General features: G+C 50.9%; 2 protein-coding genes across 2 annotated transcripts in view; both read left to right on the top strand.

Annotated features, from left to right (window-relative positions):
• The window catches only part of LOC140681477 (uncharacterized), a 472703-nt gene that overhangs the window by 314206 nt on the left and 135552 nt on the right, over window positions 1-22945 (top strand).
• On the top strand, window positions 16092-17024 carry LOC140681489 (olfactory receptor 14J1-like). Its single transcript, XM_072921335.1, has one exon. It carries the CDS (start codon window positions 16092-16094, stop codon window positions 17022-17024), a length of 933 nt encoding a protein of 310 aa, XP_072777436.1.

Genomic DNA, 22945 nt, shown 5'->3' on the forward strand with positions numbered 1-22945 from the left:
GTCTGTCCTGGCTACTTTTGTCTGGGAGCAATCCGTGGATATATGGAAATTGGGAGGCCAACTTCTAATTTTGGCCATGGTCCCTGGACATGAAAGCCAGTTCTTTTCCACAGGAATGAGGGAAGAGAGTGCCAATGTTTCCTGGAGGGATGAGAGGTGACCACCAGAGGCCAACCAGAGCTGCCAGATTTTGTTCTGTGGGATAACCTTGCATATAGGAATTTTTCAGGGAGAATAGCAGTTTTGGCAGTGAGCATCTGAAAAGAGGAAAAGTTCTTTTCCATAGAAAGAAAAGCACAGACCCTCTGTGCTCCAGGAGCTGATGAGAGGCAGCCCTTGGCATCCCAACATCAGCAAGACCTGTCAGGTGGGAGGGGAGGGGAGGGGAGGGGAGGGGAGGGGAGGGGAGGGGAGGGGAGGGGAGGGGAGGGGAGGGGAGGGGAGGGGAGGGGAGAGGAGAGGAGAGGAGAGGAGAGGAGAGGAGAGGAGAGGAGAGGAGAGGAGAGGAGAGGAGAGGAGAGGAGAGGAGAGGAGAGGAGAGGAGAGGAGAGGAGAGGAGAGGAGAGGAGAGGAGAGGAGAGGAGAGGAGAGGAGAGGAGAGGAGAGGAGAGGAGAGGAGAGGAGAGGAGAGGAGAGGAGAGGAGAGGAGAGGAGAGGAGAGGAGAGGAGAGGAGAGGAGAGGAGAGGAGAGGAGAGGAGAGGAGAGGAGAGGAGAGGAGAGGAGAGGAGAGGAGAGGAGAGGAGAGGAGAGGAGAGGAGAGGAGAGGAGAGGAGAGGAGAGGAGAGGAGAGGAGAGGAGAGGAGAGGAGAGGAGAGGAGAGGAGAGGAGAGGAGAGGAGAGGAGAGGAGAGGAGAGGAGAGGAGAGGAGAGGAGAGGAGAGGAGAGGAGAGGAGAGGAGAGGAGAGGAGAGGAGAGGAGAGGAGAGGAGAGGAGAGGAGAGGAGAGGAGAGGAGAGGAGAGGAGAGGAGAGGAGAGGAGAGGAGAGGAGAGGAGAGGAGAGGAGAGGAGAGAGTGGCTCCTGTGAGGCCAAGCCAGCCAGACCTGTTTCTCCTGGAAACTCTTGTCATGTAGTAATCCTTGGATATATGGAATTTGGGATGAAGAATGTCAGTTTTGACCACAGACGCCTTTAGAAAAAAGAAGGTTCTTTTCCATTAGAAGGAAAGCACTGAGCCCCAGTATTTCAAAAGCTGATGAGAAGAAGCCCCCAAGGGGCCAAAGGCAGCCAGACCTGTCTGTCCTGGCAGCTTTCACTTGGGAGCAATCCTTCGATGTACTGAGTTTTGGAGGTGGAATCCCAGGTTTAGCCATGGGTGCCTGGACAGGAAGAAGAGTTCTTTTTATTAGGAAGGAAAGCACAGAGCCCCAGTGTTTCAGAGGAACATGAGTGCCAGACCTCAGGAAGCCAAGGCCAGCCAGACTTGTGATTCCTGGCATCATTTTTCTGGGGGCTATCCTTGTATATAGGGAATTTCGGAGGCAGATCCCAAATTTTGACCATGGGTGCCTGGTTGAGATGGATGCTTTTTAAGCAAGAAAAGCACACGGACTCAGTGTCTGAAAGGCAGATGAGAGGTGGCCCCTGGGTGCCCAAGGCAGCCAGACCTGTTTCTATTCGCAGATTTCATCGGGGAACAATCTTTGCATATAAGGAAATTTGGGGAAGGAATCCCAGTTTTGGCCATAGGCCCCTGGAGAAGAAGGACAGTTCTCTCCCATAGGATGACAAAGCAAAGAGTCAATTGTGACCCTGGGGTCCCACGTAACCAAGGGGCCATGGTGACACAGCAGGGCCACGTGGATCCAGTGGTCCATTGTGACACTGTGGATCCAAGGAGACCATGGGGACACACCCAGAACCTCATGGAACCAAGGAGTCCATGGTGACCCAGCGGGGCTGCATGTAGCCAATGGTCCATGGTGACACTGCCCATCCAAGGAGGCCATTTGGACACTGCGGAAGCTCATGGAGTGAGGTGGCCATTGTGACACTGAAGAACTTCATGACACCAAATATCCATGGGGACACAGCAGGGCATCATGGATCCCAGGAACGGCTGTTGGCAGTGCGGAAACTCCTGGAACCAGGGGCTGTGGTAACACTGCAGCACCAACACAGCTGCTGCACCTTGTCCCCTGCCCTGCACAGCTCCTTGGGAGGCACGGCAGGAGCAGCACCCTGGGAGCCTCGGGAATGCCCCTGTGGGATCCATGGCACACACTCCCAGGGGCTGGAATTCCAGTTCCCAGCCAGGAAAAGATGTTCCTGCCCTTGAAGGCAAAGCTCTTATGGAAGAGCCAACAGCCAAGTGGAGCAGGATCCTACAGGGACATTTCACTGCCAGCCTTCATAACTTCACCCATGGTTGTCGTAGCTCATGGATTGGGAATTAAATCAGGACAGGGCCTTTGGTGGGAGCTGCCCTGGGTCAAGGGAGACACAGAGAGAGAAACAGAGCAGGCAAAGGAAGGCAGGAGAGAAAGGAGATGTTTTGGTTTGGAATGACACATGTCTGCTAAGGAAGGCAGGAGCCTCTCCTGAAATGCAGACTCTTTATTTCTGAATTGTTAAAAATTTGAAATTAAGGGGGCCTCTCTAGTAAAAATATGGGAGCAGGAATAGCAGTATTTTATCAGGGAAGAAAATAAAAAGATAAAATAAACAATGCAGTAAACGAAAACAACACTGAGGGAGTCAGAATACATCCTGACAGTCTGTTGGACAGGGTGTTGGCTGCAGTCCAATTGGAATGGTGGCTGCAGTCCTCCTGCAGTTTCAGGTGTGGTTCTGTTGGAGAAGTGATCCTGTAGAAAAGGGTGTCTTCTTCTGAAGAGGAAGAGGCAGCTGTTCCTCTGAGAAATCCAGCCCAGAAAAAGCTGTGTTGGTGGGCCAGACTCCCAAGACTAGATGCAGGTAGGAATGCTTGGCTCCTCCCTCTGGGCAGAGCATCTCACAATGGGATGTTATAGTTCTTATCAGTCATGCAGTGACATTCAATGGTTCATTATCAGCAGATATCTCCCCTGACTGAGGATTGATTGTGGAAGAGATAAGGAAAAACTGCCCACTTAACACAGGACAACTGCCAAACTGATGGGAAATAGAACACATCTTGCTTTTCAGTCTGGGACAGGAGGTCACAAACAAAATCAGCTGAGAAGGCAGCACTCTGAAAAGCAAACCAGAACTGACAGAAAATTAACGGAACAGAAATCAATAATTCTGGAAGTTTTATTTACTATCAAAATACATCACAACCACCCAGGCCCACACAATCCTAATCCCAGAACCTCAAATTTGGATTTCACTTCTCCCGATCTCCTCCCAACCCCATCTCACCCTAGAGGTTGTGGAATTGAGTAATTTTGGCATGGGACTGAGGTGGGAACCAGCCATTTTGAGGTGGGATTGAGCAATTTTGGGGTAAGATTGTGAGGTTTCCAGTGGGATTGAATAATTTTGAGGTGACAGAGCAATTCACCTTGTCTTTTGGAGTGCAAAGATATGGAGAATACTACCAGATATCCCCCAAGAACCCACAAATCCTCCAGAATACGTTCCCAAACCATAAATTCCACCTCAGATACCTCTTAAATGGTGGGACTTTTGACATCTCTTTTTAGTCAATACTCTTTTTAGTCATTTTTCAGGTGTTTTTAAGTGATAAAGACAAATCAGAAGAAAATTAGGGCCAAACCAAAACCAGAGAGCCCTTGAGCATCCCCTGGGCACAAGACAAAACAAACTCAGCAGAAATTAAACTTAACACTACATAAAATGCCTTGAGGAAGATTTGCTCTTCCCACAAGTCACTTGTGATGGAAACACAAACAAATCCCAAACATTAATAAACCAGCAGCAGAAGCAATTGTGTGGCAGTTCTAAATTTCATAACTTCCAGCACAGCTCCAACTCAGACGCTGGCAGGTTCCGAAAAAAGAAACATGGAAATTTGGCCCAATACAGATTATTAAAAGGAAGGGAAAGCTCTGTGTAGCTGTCACAAAGGCGACGGGAATTAAGAAAATAATGATTCTCATATTTGGAAAAGCCCCCAAGCCTGCGAATTCACTAATTATTTGGGAGTTTAGCTACTTGAGGTGGGCTTCTTGTAGGACTTTAGTAGCCCTGTGTTCCTCACCTTGGGGTGACTGATCCTGGTCAGTTTCACTGGTGTGATTTGCTCCCTTTCCTCCAGTGACTTTAACAAACTTTTCGGGGAAGGACAGGAATATATTTTCTTTACACTGGCCACCCACAACAGCCATTTTCCTCATAAGTTCTCCCAAAAGTTGCTCAGAGGAAGCTGCATCCAAGTTTCCAAGAGTTCCTCCAGAAAGAGGCAGAACCTCCTCATAGGAGGGAACCAGGCTGTTGTCAAAAAGGCACTTGGGGTCAGACAGCAGTGCCCTGAACTCACTGTGCAAAATAATGTTGCAAGCTGGTTAATAAAATTGTTACAGAGATGTCTCTGCCCCAACTAAGGTGCAAAGGTCACCAAATTTAAGTGGATTTTATTGAACAGTAAAAGTGAGGTAGAGAGAGAGACGGAAAGAAAGAGAAAAGGGGGGAGAGCAAGGGAGTGACAGGGACAGAAATCTCCCCTGGGACAGGACAAGTGTGACATTGTCCCTGTGTGCGTGTCCTTCCCAGGGTGGGGGTTTTACACCTGAGCCAGTTTGGGTAAGGAGGGTGGTGTTCACCCCCCACCCCAAGCAGGGATGGCCTCACTGTTTCAAGTTACAGTGTCAGATGTAACCAAAAGTGTTTTCAGTCATCATCTCCATAAACTGTTATCAACAGGTGGGGCAGTGTTCTTTATCTCTTCCATGGCTCAGCCCTGATAACGCCCTCCAGGGGCCATCTTCTGTTAATGGGCCATTGAGTGTCACTGCAGGACTGATAAAATTACATCATCCCATTGTGGGATGCTCCGCGCAGGGGGAGGAACCAAGCATTCCTACCTGGATATAATCTCACCCTTGCAACACCACGACCACCTTGCCTACTGCATTCCCAGAGGACAAGAGCTCCATAACCACCACTGGACCTTCAGAGGAAGACCAGACACTTCTACAGGATCACTGCTTTGACAGAATCACGTTCATCACTCCAGCCGGACTGCAGCCACCATTTCATCAGACTGCTACCACCACCCTGAGCAACGGGGTGTCAGGTTATATCCTGACTCTGTGAGTTTAAACCAGTGTTTCTGTATCATTGCCTTGATCTTAATTTTCTTACTCAGTTGTCATTCTGGATTAGACTCTCCCCCTGGTTTGCCTTCAAACCAGTACAAAACTCAATGTGCTCATCCCTTGTTTTCCTCCCAAAACAGAATTTCCCATACCCAAACCTTCACGAAATGGAGGAGGAGGCTGTGAGGAAGAGGAAGGTGCCCTTGGACATCCAGGCAGGTGAGGAGGAAGTCAGTGACCCTTTCCCCCTCTCTCCTGTTCCGTCTCCCAGCCCAGCCTGGCCCCCGGCTGCAGGACAGCCCCGCTGCCGACGCTCTGCTGACGGGGATGCACTGGGGGGATCTCCTTGCCCTTCCTTGTGGCACGGAGGCAAATCCCATCCTCTCCTTGTCCTTCCTACCCCAGAGCAGGAGCTGATGATGGAGACCAGGAAGGACAAATCCCTGCAGCAGAACCTCATGGAAGAGGCTGATTTGAGCAACTCCACAGAGCAAGAATCCAATAGGGAGGAAAAGCCCCGGAGATCCCACAAAAGGAGGGGCTGCAAACCCAGCCCAGGGTGCTCTGAAGAGGAAAGGCCCACTCCGGGTCAGGAAGGTGGGCAGAGCTTCAGCCAGAGCTCGGAGCTGGTGGTCCCTGAGAAGCTTCACGATGGGGAGAAGCCCCACAAGTGCTTGGAGTGTGGGAAGAGCTTCAGGCATAGCAACAGTCTGAAACGACATTAGATGATCCACACTGGGGAATGGCCCTACGAGTGTGGGGAGTGTGGGAAGGGCTTCAGCTGCAGCTCTGCCCTTGTAGCCCACCTATGCATCCACACTGGGGAGAGGCCCTATGAGTGTCCTGAGTGTCAGAGGAGGTTTCACAGAAGCTCTGCTCTCCTTGTACATCAGCGGATTCACACGGATGAGAGGCCCTTCCGCTGCCCTGACTGCGGGAAGGGCTTCAAGCACAACACCACCCTTGTCACCCACCGGCGCATCCACACTGGGGAGAGGCCCTACGAGTGTCCCCAGTGTGGGAAGAGCTTCACCCGGAGCTCTCACTTGACCAAACACCAACGGAGCCACCCGTGAGGGAAGCCCCGTGAGTGCCCCAACTGCAGGAGAAGCTTCGTGCACCGCTCCAGCTTAACCCCCCATTGAAGAACCCACATTGGGAAGAGCCCTGGTGATCCCTGTTACCTGTGATCCATGCTGGGAAGACACCTGTACCTTCTCCTGCCCCTGCCAATGACCTGATGTGGGATTGAAGAACATGAGGGTGTGGCCATGGCCCTGTCACTACATTCACTCCCACTCAGGTCATTGCCAGGGGCAGGAAAGGGACTCTCTCTCTCTCTCCCTGAGAAGGGTGTCCTTTCCAGGCAGGAGGAGATGCGTGGCCAGGAAGATACAATTGATGGTGATGTAATTTCCCCTGTAAATAGTTTTTCTTATCCCTTCTGTTGTCAATATTTTTCTAGTCCTGCTTGTTCCTCATCTCGTTGCTGTTCCCAGTAAATTGTTCTTATCCCAGCCTGGGATCTTTCCCTTTTTTCCTTCAGTGGAAGGTGGGAGGGCAACGAGCACCAGCAGGGTTTTAGCGAGAGCAGGAAACTGGGAAATCCCATTCCTGAACCCCAGCCTGTGGAAACCGAGCATCCCAGCTGGTGCCAGCCCTGGTGGCCATGGCAGCAGCCTTGGGAGCGGGTCCCTGGCTGGGGCTGAGGGAACCTCTTCACTCTGGTGCCCAGGGACAGGAGTGGAGGGAGCGGCTGCAGCTGAGTCGGGGCAGGCTGAGGTTGGATTTCAGGGAAAGGTTTTTGCCCAGCGGCTGCTGGGGCACTGCCCAGGCTCCCCAGGGAAGGGTCACAGCTCCAGGGCTCTCTGAGCTCCAGCAGCGTTTGGACAGCACTGCCAGGCCCAGGCTGGCAGTGTTGGGGTGTCCTGTGCAGGGCCAGCAGTTGGACTCGAGGATCCTGATGGGTCCCTCCCAGCTCAGCCACTTCTGTGCTTCTGGGATCCCATGACCCTGGGGATGGGAGTGCCAATGGTTGCCATGGAAACGGGCTCTGGCTGCAGGCCTGAGCTGGTGTCCATGGCAACCACCCCTGGCATGGGGTGTCCATGGAGCTGCCCAGGGACTGACCATAGCAACAGGGGCTGGGGAAGGTTGCCATGGAAACTGACCATAGCAACAGGGGGCTGGTGCTGGTTGCCATGGAAACTGACAATAGCAACAGGGGGCTGGTGCTGGTTGCCCTGGAAACTGACCATAGCAATGGGTCCTGATGAGGTTTGCTGTGGTAATCCAGGGCATCCCTCTGGCTGCCCTGGCAGGTCTGGGACCCTGGCAGGGGTCAGGAACCCCCCTGTACAGAGCCCCCAGAGACACTGTCTGTGATCTCTGTCCATGGGGAGGAGTTTTCAATCTTACAGGATGAATTACACACTCTGAGTGTTTGATATGAGTAATAATTAGTGTGACACGGGTGCAAAAGTAGAATTTTAGGATTCTAGGTAAGGGGTTCAAAGGAGGCAAGATGGAGGAAATCGTGTGTGTCCTGTCCTTTTTCATCTTCTTCATGCCTTCCATGTTTCACTGCAGTGTTGGCATTTTTCTGTTGGTTTAGGCTGGGGACACATTGTTCAACAGAGGTGGTAGGTATTGGCACATTATTGTAAATATAGCACAGGTATTTTCTGGTATATAATGTTTGTAACTTCCCACTGAGGGGCAGAGCCCTGCACGCTGTCCCGCAAGAAAGGCCTACTGCAGGTCAGACAGAACATGTTATAGATAAGCAAGAATAAACAACTTTGAAAACCAGCACAGATGAATATGGCTTCTTCTTTGGCAGCGGGGCTCAAAGACAGCGAATTTCTGCAATTTTGGGATCATTTAAATACCACAGATTCTGACATAAATGGCATCCCTGGCTGGGCTTGGACCACCAACCTTTCAGTTAAGAGCCGACAGTTTGCCTATTAAGGTTCAGATATTTTGACAGGCCCTCAGAGGGGTTTCATGGGGACTTTCTAAGTGTCCCCAGGCTGCCAAAGAGCCGGGATGTCACAGGCACTCACAGGGGCTCCTGTCATGGGCAGACTGGGAGCTTTAGCCTAAGTTTATTAGAGAAGCTCCTGTCAGGTCAGGAGGCACAGAAAGGACCCCCAATAGCCCCTATAGATCCCCAAATACCTCCAAGGACCACCAGCCTTTCTAAGCCTCTTTTTGTGAGAGGAGCCTTGGAGCAGCAGGTTCCAATCCCTACCCCTGACAATTCAAGAGCTCGTATGTAAACAATTACAAAGGTGGAATTAAAACTTTATACAATTCTCCCTTAGCATTAGGAATTATAAACCAGTGTTGGGGGTTGGGTTTTTCCTTTCTGTTTATTCCTTATCATTGGCTGATGTTTATCGGCTGATCCCTTATTTTGGGAGGAGCTGCTGCTCTTGGAGACGGGAGTTTCCACTGCTGCTGCCAGAGTCCCAGGCCAGAGCTGCTTCTTCTGTCCTGGGATGAGCCTCTGCTCGTGAGAACAGCCACTAAACTGGGACCTTATTTACACCTGCCCCACTAAAAGAGAGACCTATCCCTGTCTGCTCTGGTGTCCAGGATCCTGAGCTGGGCTCTCTCTGCCCTGCTTGGAGCCCCTCACCCCCTGCCTGCCGAGACATCCTGCCAGCCCAGCTGACTGCCTTTTGCCAGTCCTGCTGGGGCACCGAGCTGACTGCTTTCTGAGAGTCCTGCTGGGGCACCGGAGCCGGCTGCCCCGGGGTTTGTGAAGCAAAGCCTCTCTCCAGCCCTTCCCCCTTCGGACAAAGCCGCCATGGCCCCGCGCTGCCGAGCCCGGCCGGAGCGCCCCCTGCAGCCGCGTGGGGGTCAGCGCACCTGCCCTGCCCCCGGGAGCCACAGCGCCCCTGCTGGCTGTGCCCGGAACTGCACCGCAGGGAAAGCGCCACGGCCCAAAGGCCGGGACTGGGCTCTGCTCTGTTTGCTGTTCGTGCCGCAGCTGCTGCTGCTTGTTTGCTTTGTTATACACACTAGGAAAGAGCTGATATTCCTATTCCCATATCTTTGCCTGCCTGAGAGCCCCTTGATTTCATGATTCTAATAATTTGGAGGGAGGGGGTTTACATTCTCCATTCCACAGGAGGCTTTTTGCTGCCTTCCCTAGCAGACACCTGTCTTGTAAACCAAGACCAGTTTTGGCACCCGATGTGCAGCCTGAGGGCATTGAGAGAAACAGAGTGAAATAAGAATAACAATTCTTGAGTAACATAATTTTTTTTGTTGCACTGGATATAGAAACCTTGTTAGGTGTCACCATGTGGTCTAGCTTACCCTGGTTTGGGTGGCACATGGTTGTGGCTACATTTTTCCCATCCTATAACTATGGCTAATATGGCTGATAATCAATTTGTTTGATGGGTTAATATGGTGAGGAATTTATGGATTTTTAATTTCCACTGGATGGTGGGCACATGGATTTGAGGCTACCACACGCTAACTGTATGTGTTTGGAATTACTTTAATAATGGTACCTACTGTGAGGAAATGACACCAGGAGAAGTTTTCTCCCAACTCCTCAGCCAGCTCTTTGGGTCTACAGTGGTTGGTGTTCCTGCTATGCCTGTTAAGCCTATTCTGTTCAGCATTCAGAGGTAAGGGAAGATTGACTTAGATAACTATCGTAGCAGGGCGTCCCCAGCCTGTAATAATTAGCACTGACTCCATGATTCCAGAAGGTTGATCAATCACTTTATTACATTATCCTATACTATACTGCTAAGAAACACTCATCGCTCTTGCAGACAGTCTGATACAGACAGACCAGACTGGTTAATTGGAATCCAAACACCATCACCATTGGCCAATTTAGAAATCACCCTTTGATAAACAAATCTCCATAATACATTCCACATGTGCACAACAACAGGTGCAGCAGGTGAAGATAAGAATTGTTTCTCATTCTTTTCTCTGAGCTTTCTCACAGCTTCTCACAGCTTCCCAGGAAAATCCTGGGAGATCTCTCTCTCTGCTCAGAGGATATGTGATTACCACAGGTCAGTTGTGACAATGCGGGTCCAAGGACACCACGGTGACACTACGGAACCTCATGGAACCAAGGGGCCATTGTGACACTGTGCTGCCTCATGGAATCAAGGAGACCAATGTGAAACTCAGAGACCCCAAGGAACCAAGGGTCCATGGTGACCTTGTGCAGCCGCAGTGTCACAGAGGAGCCGCTGTGACACAGCGAGGGCACACGGAGCCCAGGGGCCATTGTGACACATCAGGGCTTTGTGGAACCACAAAGCCATTGTGACATTGCAAGGCCTCATGGAAGCACAGGGCCATTGTGGCACTGCAGAAGCAAGGGGAACATTGTGACACTCCAGGGCCTCATGGAGCCAAGGAGACCATTGTGACACTGTGGGGTCCCACGGAACCAAGAGAACATGGAACAGGTCTGGCTGACTGGGCCTCCTGGGGACCACCTGACCACCTTGGCATGTTGAGGGCTGCTTCTCATCTGCCCCTGAAGCCCTGGGGCTCTGGGCTTTTCTTCCTGTGGGAGAGAACTGTCCTTCTCCTCCAGGGTTCCATGGCCAAAATTGGGATTCCTCCTCCAAAACTCCGTACATCCAAGGAATGCTCCCAAGTGAAAGCTGCCAGGACAGACAGGTCTGGCTGCCCTTGGCCTCTTGAGAAATGCATCTCATCTGCTTTTGAAACACTGGGGCTTGGTGCTTTCCTTCCAATGTAAATAGTTGTCCTTCTCAAGGTGACCGTGGTCAAAGCTGAGATTCCTCCTCCCAAATTCCATGTATCCAAAAATTCCTCCATTACAAAACATGCCAGGAAGAACAGGTCTGGTTGGCTGAGCCTCCCAGGAGCCACCACTTTCTTCTTCTGCCTTTCAAACACATGGTCTCTGTGGTTTCCTTCCTATGGAAAAGAACTCTCCTTCTTATCTACACAGAAATGGCCAAAATTGGGGTTCCACCTCCCAAATTCCCTATATCCAAGGGTTGCTTTCAGACAAAAGCTACCAGGGCAAAGAGGTCTGGCTGGCCTAGACCTCTGATGGCAGCCTTTCATCTGCCCCTCAAACACCGGTGTTCTGTGCTTTCCTTCCTTTGGAAAAAAAAACATCATTCAACTCCGGGTGTCCATGTCTGAAAGTGGGATTCCACCTCTAAAATTCCCTGTTTCCAAGGGTTGCTCCCAGACAAAATCTGCCAGTACCGTCAAGTCTGGCTGGCCTTGGCCTCTGGCGGCTGCCCCTGCCACACTGGGGCTCGATTCTTTCCTTCCCATGGAGATCACTGTGACACTGTGGGTACCTCATGGAACCAAGGGGATCATTGTGGCACCACTGGAGCCCATGGAACCAAGGGGCCATGGTGACACCGCGGGGCTTCATGGACCCAGAGACCATTATGACTCTGTGGGGCCTGATGGAACCATGGAGACCATTCCGACCCTTCAGGGCCTGGTGTCACCAAGGGGGCATTGTGACACCTCTGGGCCTCCTGGAAGCGAGGGACCATTGGGACACTGTGGGGCCCCATGGAACCGAGGGAACATGGAATAGGTCTGGCTGGCTTGGCCTGCCAGGGGCCACCTGACAGGTCTGGCTGATCTTGGGATGTCAACGCCTGCCTCTCATCAGCTCCTGGAGCACTGGGGCTCCGTGCTCTCCTTTGTATGGAAAAGAACCGTCTGTCTTTTCTGATGCCCCTTGCCAAAACTGACACTCTGCCTAAAAAAATTTCCTATATTCAAGGGTATCTCTAAGAACAGAATCTGGCAGCTCTGGCTGGCCTTGTCCTCTGGTGGTGACCTCTCATTTGCCCCTAAAACAGTGGGGCTCTGTTCCTTCATTCCTATGGAAAAGAACTGGTCTTCATGTCCAGGAACCATGGCCAAAATTAGAATTGGCCACTGAGCCCGGCCGGGCTCATGGAACCATCTGCAGGCCCCAGATATTGACTCTGGCAGTGCTGCCATCCTCCCTCCTGTGAGAGAAAAGGACACAGGGCATGCACACAGAAGACACCGAGGTCAGTGAAGAGGAAGCTGAGTCCCAGATGGGAGGGATGAGGAGATGCCTTGATCTTGGGGTGGAAATCCTCTGCTAAAGCTATGGAGAAGGATGTCATTGATACATCAGACTCTCTTTTTCCCTATAAGGCATTGAAAAGTATGGGGAGATGACTTGTTTCAGCAAAGGCCTCCATGCTAAAGTAAGAAAATATTGAAGTAGCTGAGATCCCATGAGAAGTTTGAACAGAGAAAGAGAGCAGAGTGATGAGACCCTGTGCCCTCAGGGAGAGAAGAAGACCTCTGTTCCCAGAGATGATTTCAGAAGCAGTTGAAGAGAACCTCTGGTCTTGAACAACTCATCTTTAAACTAATACCCCATAAGCTGACATGGCCCATAAACACAGCTGTGGGAAAAGCTGTGAAAAAATGGCAGAGATTTCACTATTACACTTTTTCTGAGTGGCTGCTATTCATGGAACTTGAGAGCCACAAGAGAACTGTTTCCTTATGGAGAAGTCTCCATAGCAAGAAAAAGAGACTCCTCACCCTAAGTGAAGTGAAGAAGGACTATTCTAGAGGTGGTAAACTGACTGAAATTTTAGGGTTTGTCTCCTTACATTGTCAATAAGGAAGAAAAAGTTGTGGCGAGAAGAAGAGTGTTCTGAAAGTTTTGTGCTGATTCTTATTACTCTTTCTTTTAGTTACTGCTAATAAACTTTTCTATATGCTATTTTAAAGTTTTGATCCCACTTTCCCTTTCTCCTTATCCTACCTCACAGCAGGAAATTAGTAAGTATATTCTAGTGAGTGCACTGGTAATTAGACAGCACTGAACCCACCACACTAATTGATGCATTGCCCAAGAAATCTCAAAATGGTGAACCAAAACCACTACAGAAACTTCCTGATGAAAGGCATGAGAGCAGAGGGAAATCAAGGCAGAGCCATGGTTTGTCAGAACTTGTTGGTCCTAATGAGCCCCGTGGTGCATTTGGAGCTGAGCCCTGGAACATCAGGGCCTGAGAGGAGATTGCACAAAACTTTCCAGGAGATAAAATCAAGAGCAAACACCCAAAATGTCTCAATGCATTAATAGATCCTACTAAGGTCCATCCCCAACAAAGGCTCCTTATGGACTCTTTGGAGGAGAGAACTGGAGACCAGGATGGCACAAAAACCTCTCAGAGACTCAAAATGGCACAAAAACCTCTCAGTGTGGAAAAGAAAATCCAAAGTACGTGAAAAAAGTTGAGTATCTAAAAGTATTAATGAGCTCCACTGAGTGTCAGCACAAAGCTCTCAAGGGACTCATTAAAGCAGATAATTGGGGCCATGATTGCACAAACCTCACACAGAGTCTGGTTTAAAAGGGAAACACCAAGTACCTTAAAAGAACTGAAGTACCTTGAAGCATTAATGAGCCCCACTGAGTGTTGTTATCGACAAAGGCTCTCCAGGGACTAATTACAGCAGATAATTGGAGGCCATGATTGCAGAAACCTTGCAGAAACTCCAAGGCAAAAGCAAAGCCCAAAGTCCTTTGAAACACCTGCAGTCCCTGGGAGCATGAAGGAACCCCCAGGGCCATTCCTGACCAAGGCTCCCCAGGGACTCCTTCCAGCAGATCCTTGAGGCCACTGGGATGTGGGCTAGGGGGGGATGCTGAGGGCAGGACCAGGGGCTGACAGTGCCCAGCCTGGCTGGGGCTGTGCCAGGAGGCCCCAGGGCCTCAGGACAAGGTGTCTCCTCCCAGCCCTTGGTGGCACAGACCCTGCTGTGCCCCAGGGCACCAAGACTTGGCTTCTCTTTGTCCCCACCTCTCATCAGTGCCTCCAGTTCTCTGCTCTGCCTGGGGCCTGGGGACACTTTCTCAGTCGTGTCCCTCAGTGGGACCCATTAAAAGTCCAAGAAACTTTGGAGTTGGATTCTGACTTGGAGTTCTGGAGAGGTTTCTGCAGCTCCCTCTCAGGGCCTGATGTTCAGGGCCTGAGCACAAAGCCCCAGAGGGTCATTAAAGTCCTTGTGCTGTGTCTGTGCTGCTGAGCTGGGCCAGGCTCCTGGCACAGAGGGTGATCCTGGTAACCAAGAAGGGCTTCAAAAGCACATTTCTCTTGCTGAGCAGCTCTTCTCCCAGCCCAGCAGGGCTGGGGCACTGCCTGCAGCCAGCCCGGGCACAGCACAGAGGCACAGAGAGCTTCAATCAGTCAGGGCTGGGAAGGGGCTGAGAAGTGCCTGGGGCAGAATCACTGCCAGCCCTTGGCACAGGAACCTCTGGCTGCAGGACAATGCAGCTGCAGCTCCTGGAGAGATCTCCTAAAGCTGGAACATCCCAATGCCCACAGACCCTGTGAGTACAAATCTGTGTATTTCTGGTGCTGGGGAGGTGAAATGCTCACGAAGCTTTGACATGCTGAGGTGTTCTATTCGGTCATAGAATATTTCCAAGACAACGATTTTGATAAAAAGGAGGAATTTCCCAAAGACTTTGTATTCATTTCCTACTATTGGAGAGTGGCAGGGAAGGGGAATAAATATTAATGGTGGATTATGAATTTTGAAAAGTGCATGAGACAATTATTATATTAGTGATCAATAGGTTCACAAGAGATCCCTAATGTTCTTTCAGCCACTCTGCCCATGGACAGCAGCAGCATCACCTTTGCTGGAGCCATCAGGCTCAGTCTGAGCTGTCCTTTCTCCAAGCTGCAAACAGAACCAGCCCCAGCCAGTGCCCTGCAAACAGGCAGGGTTCTGTCAGGCCAAGGAGAGGGCACAGAGATTTGGGGTCTGGGAGTGCTGGCAGGGAGGGATCAGGCACAGGGAAACACCTGCAGGAGGAAAATCTCCAGGAAGCAGAGAGAAGATCAGGGAAGGAGAGAGAACAAAGCCCAGAAATGCTGTGGCAGGGAGAGTTTAGATATGTCCAGAGGATCCCCTCCAGTGCAGCCCCTCCCTCTGCACAAGCCCCCTCCCTCCTGTGCCCCAGCCAAGCCTCTGCCCTCAGGGCCGGGGCTCCAAGGCGTGCAGCCCCTCCTGTGCAGGCAGAGCTGCAGCAGAGCCGTGGGGCAGCTCTGCAGCCCCGGGCCCAGTTCCCTCTGCAGAGCACAGGGCTGGGAGCAGCTGCCCGGCACTGGGGGCTCTGGCAGGGGGCACAGCTGGCTCAGGGTGACACAGCTGTCCCCAGTGCTCGGCTCTGGGCAATGCTGGCAGTGCAGCCAGGGAAGGAGCTGTGTGTCCCTTCATCCAGTGCCATCAGAAGGACACTTGGAAGTCTCACTGAGATTTCAGTCCAAGCTGGGAGCTTCAATGCAGGGTGCAAACCTGTACTAGAGCATCTCTGAATTATAGGATTGATGGGGAAAAGCAGTGGTGTTCTGACACTGAAAATGCTGCTGGGTTGGTGAAATGAGCAATGTGAGTGCTTGGCTCCAAATGTGGAGCTGGGCTGTGGTGGGTCCATCTGCTCTCAGCAGTACCTGGGGGTTTGTAAGACAAACATGGGAGTGTGAACATCCTTCATGTGAGAAAATGAAAGCCCAGAGAAACTCCAAGCAGAATGAAGTGACAGAACATGTCTCCCCAGTCTCCACTCATCCTGTAGCCTCAGGGAACCAACTCTGTTCTCCTGGAGGGCAGCAGAAATGCTGGGCATTTCTGATATCCAAAAATAGCAGGAGAGACATAGGGGGAGCTTAAAATGAAAACCTCTAAGCTCTTAAACACAGAAGAATATCCTTGTGTGTCACAGAGGAGGGTGTATGGGAAATGGCTTTGATTTTGGTTACAGGTAACTCCTCCAAAACTTAACTATCCTTTTCTCTGAACAGGTGCCCATGTGCAGCCACAGCAAATGTCCAACAGCAGCTCCATCAGCCACTTCCTCCTGCTGGCACTGGCAGAAACGCGGCAGCTGCAGCTCCTGCACTTCTGCCTCTTCCTGGGCATCTCCCTGGCTGCCCTCCTGGGCAACGGCCTCATCATCAGCGCCGTAGCCTGCGGCCACCACCTGCACACGCCCATGTTCTTCTTCCTGCTCAACCTGGCCCTCAGCGACCTGGGCTCCATCTGCACCACTGTCCCCAAAGCCATGCACAATTCCCTCTGGGACACCAGGAACATCTCCTACAAGGGATGTGCTGCACAGCTCTTTTTCTTTATGTTCTTCATGTCAGCAGAGCTTTCCATCCTGACCATCATGTGCTACGACCGCTATGTGTCCATCTGCAAACCCCTGCACTACGGGACCCTCCTGGGCAGCAGAGCTTGTGCCCACATGGCAGCAGCTGCCTGGGCCAGTGCCTTTCTCAATGCTCTGCTGCACACAGCCAATACATTTTCCCTGCCCCTGTGCCATGGCAATGCCCTGGGTCAGTTCTTCTGTGAAATTCCACAGATCCTCAAGCTCTCCTGCTCCAAATCCTTTCTCAGGGAACTTGGACTCATTGCAGTTAGTGTGTGTTTCGGACTTGGTTGTTTTATGTTCATTGTTTTCTCCTATGTGCAGATCTTCAGGGCCGTGCTGAGGATCCCCTCTGAGCAGGGACGGCACAAAGCCTTTTCCACCTGCCTCCCTCACCTGGCCGTGGTCTCCTTGTACCTCAGCACTATTATGTTTGCATACCTGAAGCCCCCCTCCATCTCCTCCCCATCCCTGGATCTGGCCCTGTCAATTCTGTACTCGGTGGTGCCTCCAGCCCTTAACCCCCTGATCTACAGCCTGAGGAATCAGGAGCTCAAGGCTGCAGTGTGGACACTGATGACTGGATGCTTTCAGAAACATTAAACTGCAGGCCAATTTCTGCAAATCACTTGTAATTAAAGTAATCTTTGATACTTCTTGTTGGTTTAATTTTGGAGGTTCTTTGTTTTACATTTTAATGTTTTCCACATTAGAAAGAAATGTCATTGTTTGTGCCATTTCTCATTTTGTTTCTCTTCACCTTCTCTGTGCCCACAAACTGTGTCAATGAGGGGCTGTACTCTCAGTGGCTTTCAAGGAACTAAAGGATGTCCTAGCAAAGTTTTCTGCAGAGATGCCCTTTAGTTGCCTTCTCTGGAGCTGCAGCAGCAATGTCTGTGTGCAGAGCTGGGGCAGATCAGTGCTGGCACAGCAGCTCTGCTCCTGCTGGCCACACCATTCCTGATCCAGGCCAGGAGCCATTGGCCTTCTTGGCCACCTGGGCACACTGGTGGCTCATGTCCAGCCTGCTGTCCATCAGTCCCTGCAGGTCCCTTTCTGCCTGGCTGCTGTCCAGTCACTCTGTCCCCAGCCTGTAGCACTGCAGGGGTTGTTGTGGCCAAAGTGCAGGACCCGGCACTTGGACTTGTTATACCTCACCTTGTTGGGTTTGAGCCCTGGATCCAGCCTGTCCAGGTCCCTCTGCAGAGCCCTTCTACCCTCCAGCAGATCAACACCCACATCCAGCTTGGTGTCATCTGCAAAGATGTCCTTGGTTCCAAGGGGCCCTCAGTGTCACAAATTCCCTTTGATTGCACCAGGCCCTGCACTGTCACACTGGTCTCCTTGGTTCCATGGGGCCCCAAAAATGTGACAACGGACTCCTTTGTTCCTTGGGGCTTCACAGTGTCACAATGTTCTCGTTGGTGCCGCAGTTTCACAGTGCCCCCTTGGTTCCATGGGGCCCCAGGATGTCACAAAGGCCCCATGGTCACATGAGGTCCCACACTGTCACAATGCTCTCGGTGGTTCCACAAGTCCCCTTAGTGTCACAATGGATTCCTTGTTTCCATGAGGCCACACAGTGTCACAACGGCGTTCCAGATCCCTGGAGGCCCCAGAGTGTCACAGTGGCCCCTTGGTTACACAAGGTCCTGCAGTGTCACAATGTCCCCTTGGTTCCATTGGGCCCTGGACTCTCCCAGCGCTCTCTTTGGTTTTGCAGTGTCACAATGGTGAAACCCCTCGGTTACACGAGGCCCTGCAGTGTCACCATGGCCTCTGTGGTTCCACCAGGACCCAGTGTCACGGGGACTCTGTTGCCTTCATGAGAGACAACGGCGACCTGGTTGCAAGAAGACAGCACGGCAGCCCGACCTCGCCCGGGCTACTCGGGCTAACGACACACGCTGACACCAATGTGGTGGACGGTCGAAAGCCTTTATTATCTTATCTCATGGGTTTAAATAGTCTTGGAAGACTTTGCTACGTCAGAGGGGGGTTGTAGGGTCTCTAGGTTAGTCGGGAGTGGAAAACTACTGGGTTAGGTGTGGTTACATGCTCTGGGGTTAATAGATAACGTGAAGCAGGGAGAAGGGGGAAGGGTCTTTCTTTCTGTCACATCCCGAGATCTTCAGTTCGCCTGTCCCTATCTACCACATCTCCCCTCCCATTATCATATATAAAATGAGGTAGTCGTAGATATAGGCACTGGAGTGAGGTACAAACTTGTAACTTGGTAAGGAAAGGGTGGTTTGGTAAATCTGGGTAATTTTCACAAGGCGAGTCTCAAAGGCTTTTGTGACTGACTGTGTTTGCAGTTTTTGGTTTACAGCATTTGTTGGTGGCCTATGAACAAAATGTTCGCCCGCTCTAGACGGGCCTGAACAAACGAGACTAGTTTGTTCAGCAGGCATGGTCCTATGGTAACAGCTAAAAGCAGTATTGCCAGTGGACCTACCAGGGCGGAAATTAAAGTGGTGAGCCAAGGTGATTGATTGAACCAGGATTCAAACCAGCTCTGTTGGGTTTCCCTGTCTCTCTTTCTCTGAGCCAGTCTGTCTCGGAGTTCTGCCATGGAGTCTTTAACAACTCCCGTATGATCTGCATAAAAGCAGCACTCCTCTTTCAAGGCTGCACACAGTCCTCCTTGTTGCATGAACAAGAGGTCCAGTCCTCGCCTATTTTGTAAAACCACTTCTGAAAGCGAAGAGACTGATTTCTCTAGATAGGAGATGGATTTCTCGATCCTCTGCAGGTCTTCGTCGATGGTCATTTGCAGCTGAGAGAGTCCGTGCTGTTGGGTTGCGATGGCTGAGACACCCGTGGCTGTGCCAGCTGCTCCCAGGCCGAGCAGCAGTGCGATAGTTATACCTGTGATTATTTCTCTTTTGTGGAGTCTGTCAGGTTCCTCAAGAAGGTGGTATATCTCTTCGTCTGAGTGGTACAGGACCCTAGGAACAATCAGAACTTGGACACAGAAGTCGACAGAGTCATTAAATTTGGCAAGGAACACACAAGGACTCACTCCGGATCGCTGGCAAACCCACATCCCAGATGCGGATGGGACCACCCACTTATTGGTTTTTCTGTTGGGCTTGACAACTTTAGTGCAGAAGTTGCCTTTCTGCTTTGCTAAAGTTGCATTGCCAAAGCATCTGCCCTGTCCTGTGATTTGACTCAGGGTGAATCCTCTGTGGGGAGTGTTGCAGCATTTTTGAGAGAAAGAGGGCATGAATTGTGAAAGTTGAGCTACTCCAGTCTAGGCCTCAGATTGAGGCCTGGTGGGGCCTTCAAAGCCTCTGACGCAGTTAGAAATTCAGAGTTTGTGGCGCAGATAGAAAATAGTCTTAAGGTGTTGTGGGGACCACTGGGTGTGAACTAGTATAGGTTTTATGGTGTAAAGTGTAGGCCGTTTTAAGGAAAAGGTAAACAATGTTAGCCTACCAATTAGAGTGTTTTTGTTTTTGTAAACTATGTGGAAGCTTATATAAACTACCGCCTGATCTTGAATAAACGGAGAACGTTGCATTAATCATATTGATTGGATGTGCGTTTGTCTTGTCCAGTTTCCCGTTTTTCTGAGATTCCCTGGCTTTAAGTGGCGCCCGGACCGGGACTCAGGAGGCTCCGAAAAGGCTGCCAAATTACTTTTAGAGTAACGGGCAGTCGGGTTTGAGTCGCGCGACAGAAATTCAGGTCCAAATCGCCTCATGGTGACGAGACCGGGATCCCAAATTCACTTTTTGTGAACGGGGATCAGGTGGAACGGAGCAGAAGTCTCCAAACTCCGAATTGGGCCGTTTCCCAACGGGAGGAAAAAGACTCTTCGCATTGTTGTTTGCTTGCGAGAGTCCGTTGGAGCAGTGGGAAGACCTCGGCGTTCACAAGAGACCGGAACGGCGGGTGTGGACGTGGCCGGGGCCAGGGAGCTGGAGCGGGGTTGCCGCCTTGCCGAAGAAAAGCGAGAGCGGAGCAACCCGCGGAGGTGAGGTAAGCCGCGGAGACAGAGAGAGGGTGAAGAGTTCACCATGGATGGAGATTTACAGGCTTCAGTGCGGCTGCTCTTTCATATTCTCTCAAAGAGAGCTGAAAAAGTTAAAGAAGCCGATTTAGAGCAGTTGGTCCTGTGGGCAAGAAGCAAAGGCAAGCTGCAAAAACCTTCCCTGATTTTTAGTGAAACCGAATGGCAAGAGTTGGGGCAGCTGCTTTGGGACGCAGTGATAGAGGGCGGAAAAGACAAGAAAACACTATTGGAGCTCGGAGGCGTTTGGAAAAAAGTTTTACATACCTTACAGAGCATGGCCGCGGAGAAAAAAGCAGCAGAAGCTGCAAATCAGGCATTTGAGCAATCTACATCAGAACAGACAGAAGCTCAAAAGTCATCTCAGGTTGAAAAATTCTTTAATGTTTGTAATATGCGGCCAGTGAGAGGGCAGAAAGCTCCAGTCAGCCCCTCTGTCAGAGATTTTGTCGCTCGTTTGGAGGGAAGCGCAGAGCCAGGCGGCGCAGGGCCGGCCGGCGCGGGACAATGCAAAAACGTGGCCGCGCCCGGAGCGGATGTGTGCTCGCAAGCAGCGGATGTTAACAGCTCGGCGGTCCCGTGAAGTGAGGCAAACCAGGAAGTGACCCTCCCGGGTCCCTCGGGAGGCGGGGAGACACCTGAGGAGGCAGGCGGAGTTGGTGACGAAACAGGGCTGAGTCAGGAGGAGGAACTCAGGGGCGGAGATCAAGGCGGAGACCACGGCAGAGATGGGAGCAAGGCGGCGCTGGCCCCTCGCCCCCCGCAGCGGCAGCGGTGGCGGCTGCCGCGGGTGTGTGCATGCGCAGAGGCGCGGCTTGCCGGTACCTGCCAGCGGCGGCGGCGAGCAGCCTGGCGCGGTTTGGAGGGGCTGGGCACCCCAATGCTAGTGGAATGGCAGAAGCAGCCACCCAAACATTACCAGAGCAGAGCCCTGAAAATGCCAGTTCCCACTCCACCACGGTAGCGCTGCGCTGCCCACTCCCACCAAGTTCAGATTCCGATGACTCAGAGTCAGACCCTCCTGTTGTCAATTTGAGCAGGAACAAGTGATCACAAAACAAGATACAAAGGCAAGAAAAAGTTACAGAAAGCCCTTCCTCATCCCTTGTGGAACGGGTTGGCAGAACTAAGGCAACGGGCTGTGGCAGAGAGCAGCAGGGTGCGGCGGTGAGCACCGGCCAGCCGCCCGGGCGGACCGCGGAGCGGCAGGCAGAGCGGGGCCAGGCAGAGCGGGGCCAGGCAGAGTGGGGCCAGGCAGAGCGGGGCCAGGCAGAGCGGGGCCAGCCGGCACCGAGCCTGAGGCAGCCCCGGGGTGGAGCGGACTTCAGCCGAGAGACAGAAGGCTCCTTGTTGCTGAGCAACAGCGCGAGGAGGGAGATGGGCATTCCCGGGGGCTCGGCCGCGCTGGAGTCAGAGCAGGCGGGGCGCGGCCGCATCAGGGGCGTCTCCTCTCCCGTCCCCTCAGTGACGCAGCAAGGACGGGAGCGAGACGGCGACGCCCCCTCATCTCCCCGCAGCACCCCGCAATGGCGGCGGAGACGCTGCACAGCCTGGTTGCCACGGTAACGACAACGCCGAGAGCAGCAGTGTCACCAATGGAGGGATTGCAACACCACAGCAAAAATTTCAACAGCATTTTTCCAATTCCTTGCAAGAGTCAGAAGACGTAATGAAAAAGTATAGCAGTACCAATTGTTTTCCAAGATACCAAGAAGGATGGTAATTATGCAAATCAACGTTATTTCAAATACAATGTGGATGAAAATCACTGTAAAAAGATAAAAATGTTAATAATGATTTAATTGCCAAAAATGTCTCTGAAAACAAAGATTTGAGGAATTTCAGTCAGATGGAATGTTGGCATTGAGTTCGCAATTTCTGGTTTTGAGTTTTTATACATAATAATATAATAAATTATGATTTTTGAGTTTTATAGATAATAAGATAAATGATGGTTGTCAAGTTTTTGTAGGTAATAAGATAAGTAGTGATTGTTACTAATGTTATATGAATGCTTTGAAAAGATTGTCTTAAAATATTTTAAACATTTCTTGTTGTTAGGCTGATCATATAATGTAAGTTGTCTGATTTTTCTGATAAGAATTATTATTAAGATGTTAAGGTATTGGGGTGTTGTTTTAATATTTACAGTCAGTTTTCATATGTTTTATTGTCTTTCTAGGTGATTGATTGCAAGATGTGTTTTTTCAGGATCCTGTGTTTTTGATTTTTTAACTACTCATGTGTCTTCTTTATCCAATCTTTTATGCAGCTGCAGTTCATCTTCTTTTACAAATTTATTGTCCAAGTTTTGGTTCAAGATTTTAGACTTCAAATTTTCAGATTTCTAAAGAAAAGGTTTGTTGTATTTAGAGAATTTTTGTCTTGAAGGAAATTTTGGACAGGTTCAATTATTTGATGATTTGATGAATTTTTAATAATAAGGTTTTTTACTTATAACAGTTATTTCTAAGACTTTCATTTTATAATGTGTTAATACATA

The sequence above is a fragment of the Taeniopygia guttata genome, chromosome 36 (genome assembly GCF_048771995.1).
Source record: "Taeniopygia guttata chromosome 36, bTaeGut7.mat, whole genome shotgun sequence".
NCBI classification, from domain to species: Eukaryota; Metazoa; Chordata; class Aves; order Passeriformes; family Estrildidae; genus Taeniopygia; species Taeniopygia guttata.

Bases quoted from the DNA above. Each gene is read 5' to 3' on its own strand.
- LOC140681489 (XM_072921335.1), top strand. From the start codon at position 16,092: ATGTCCAACAGCAGCTCCATCAGCCACTTCCTCCTGCTGGCACTGGCA.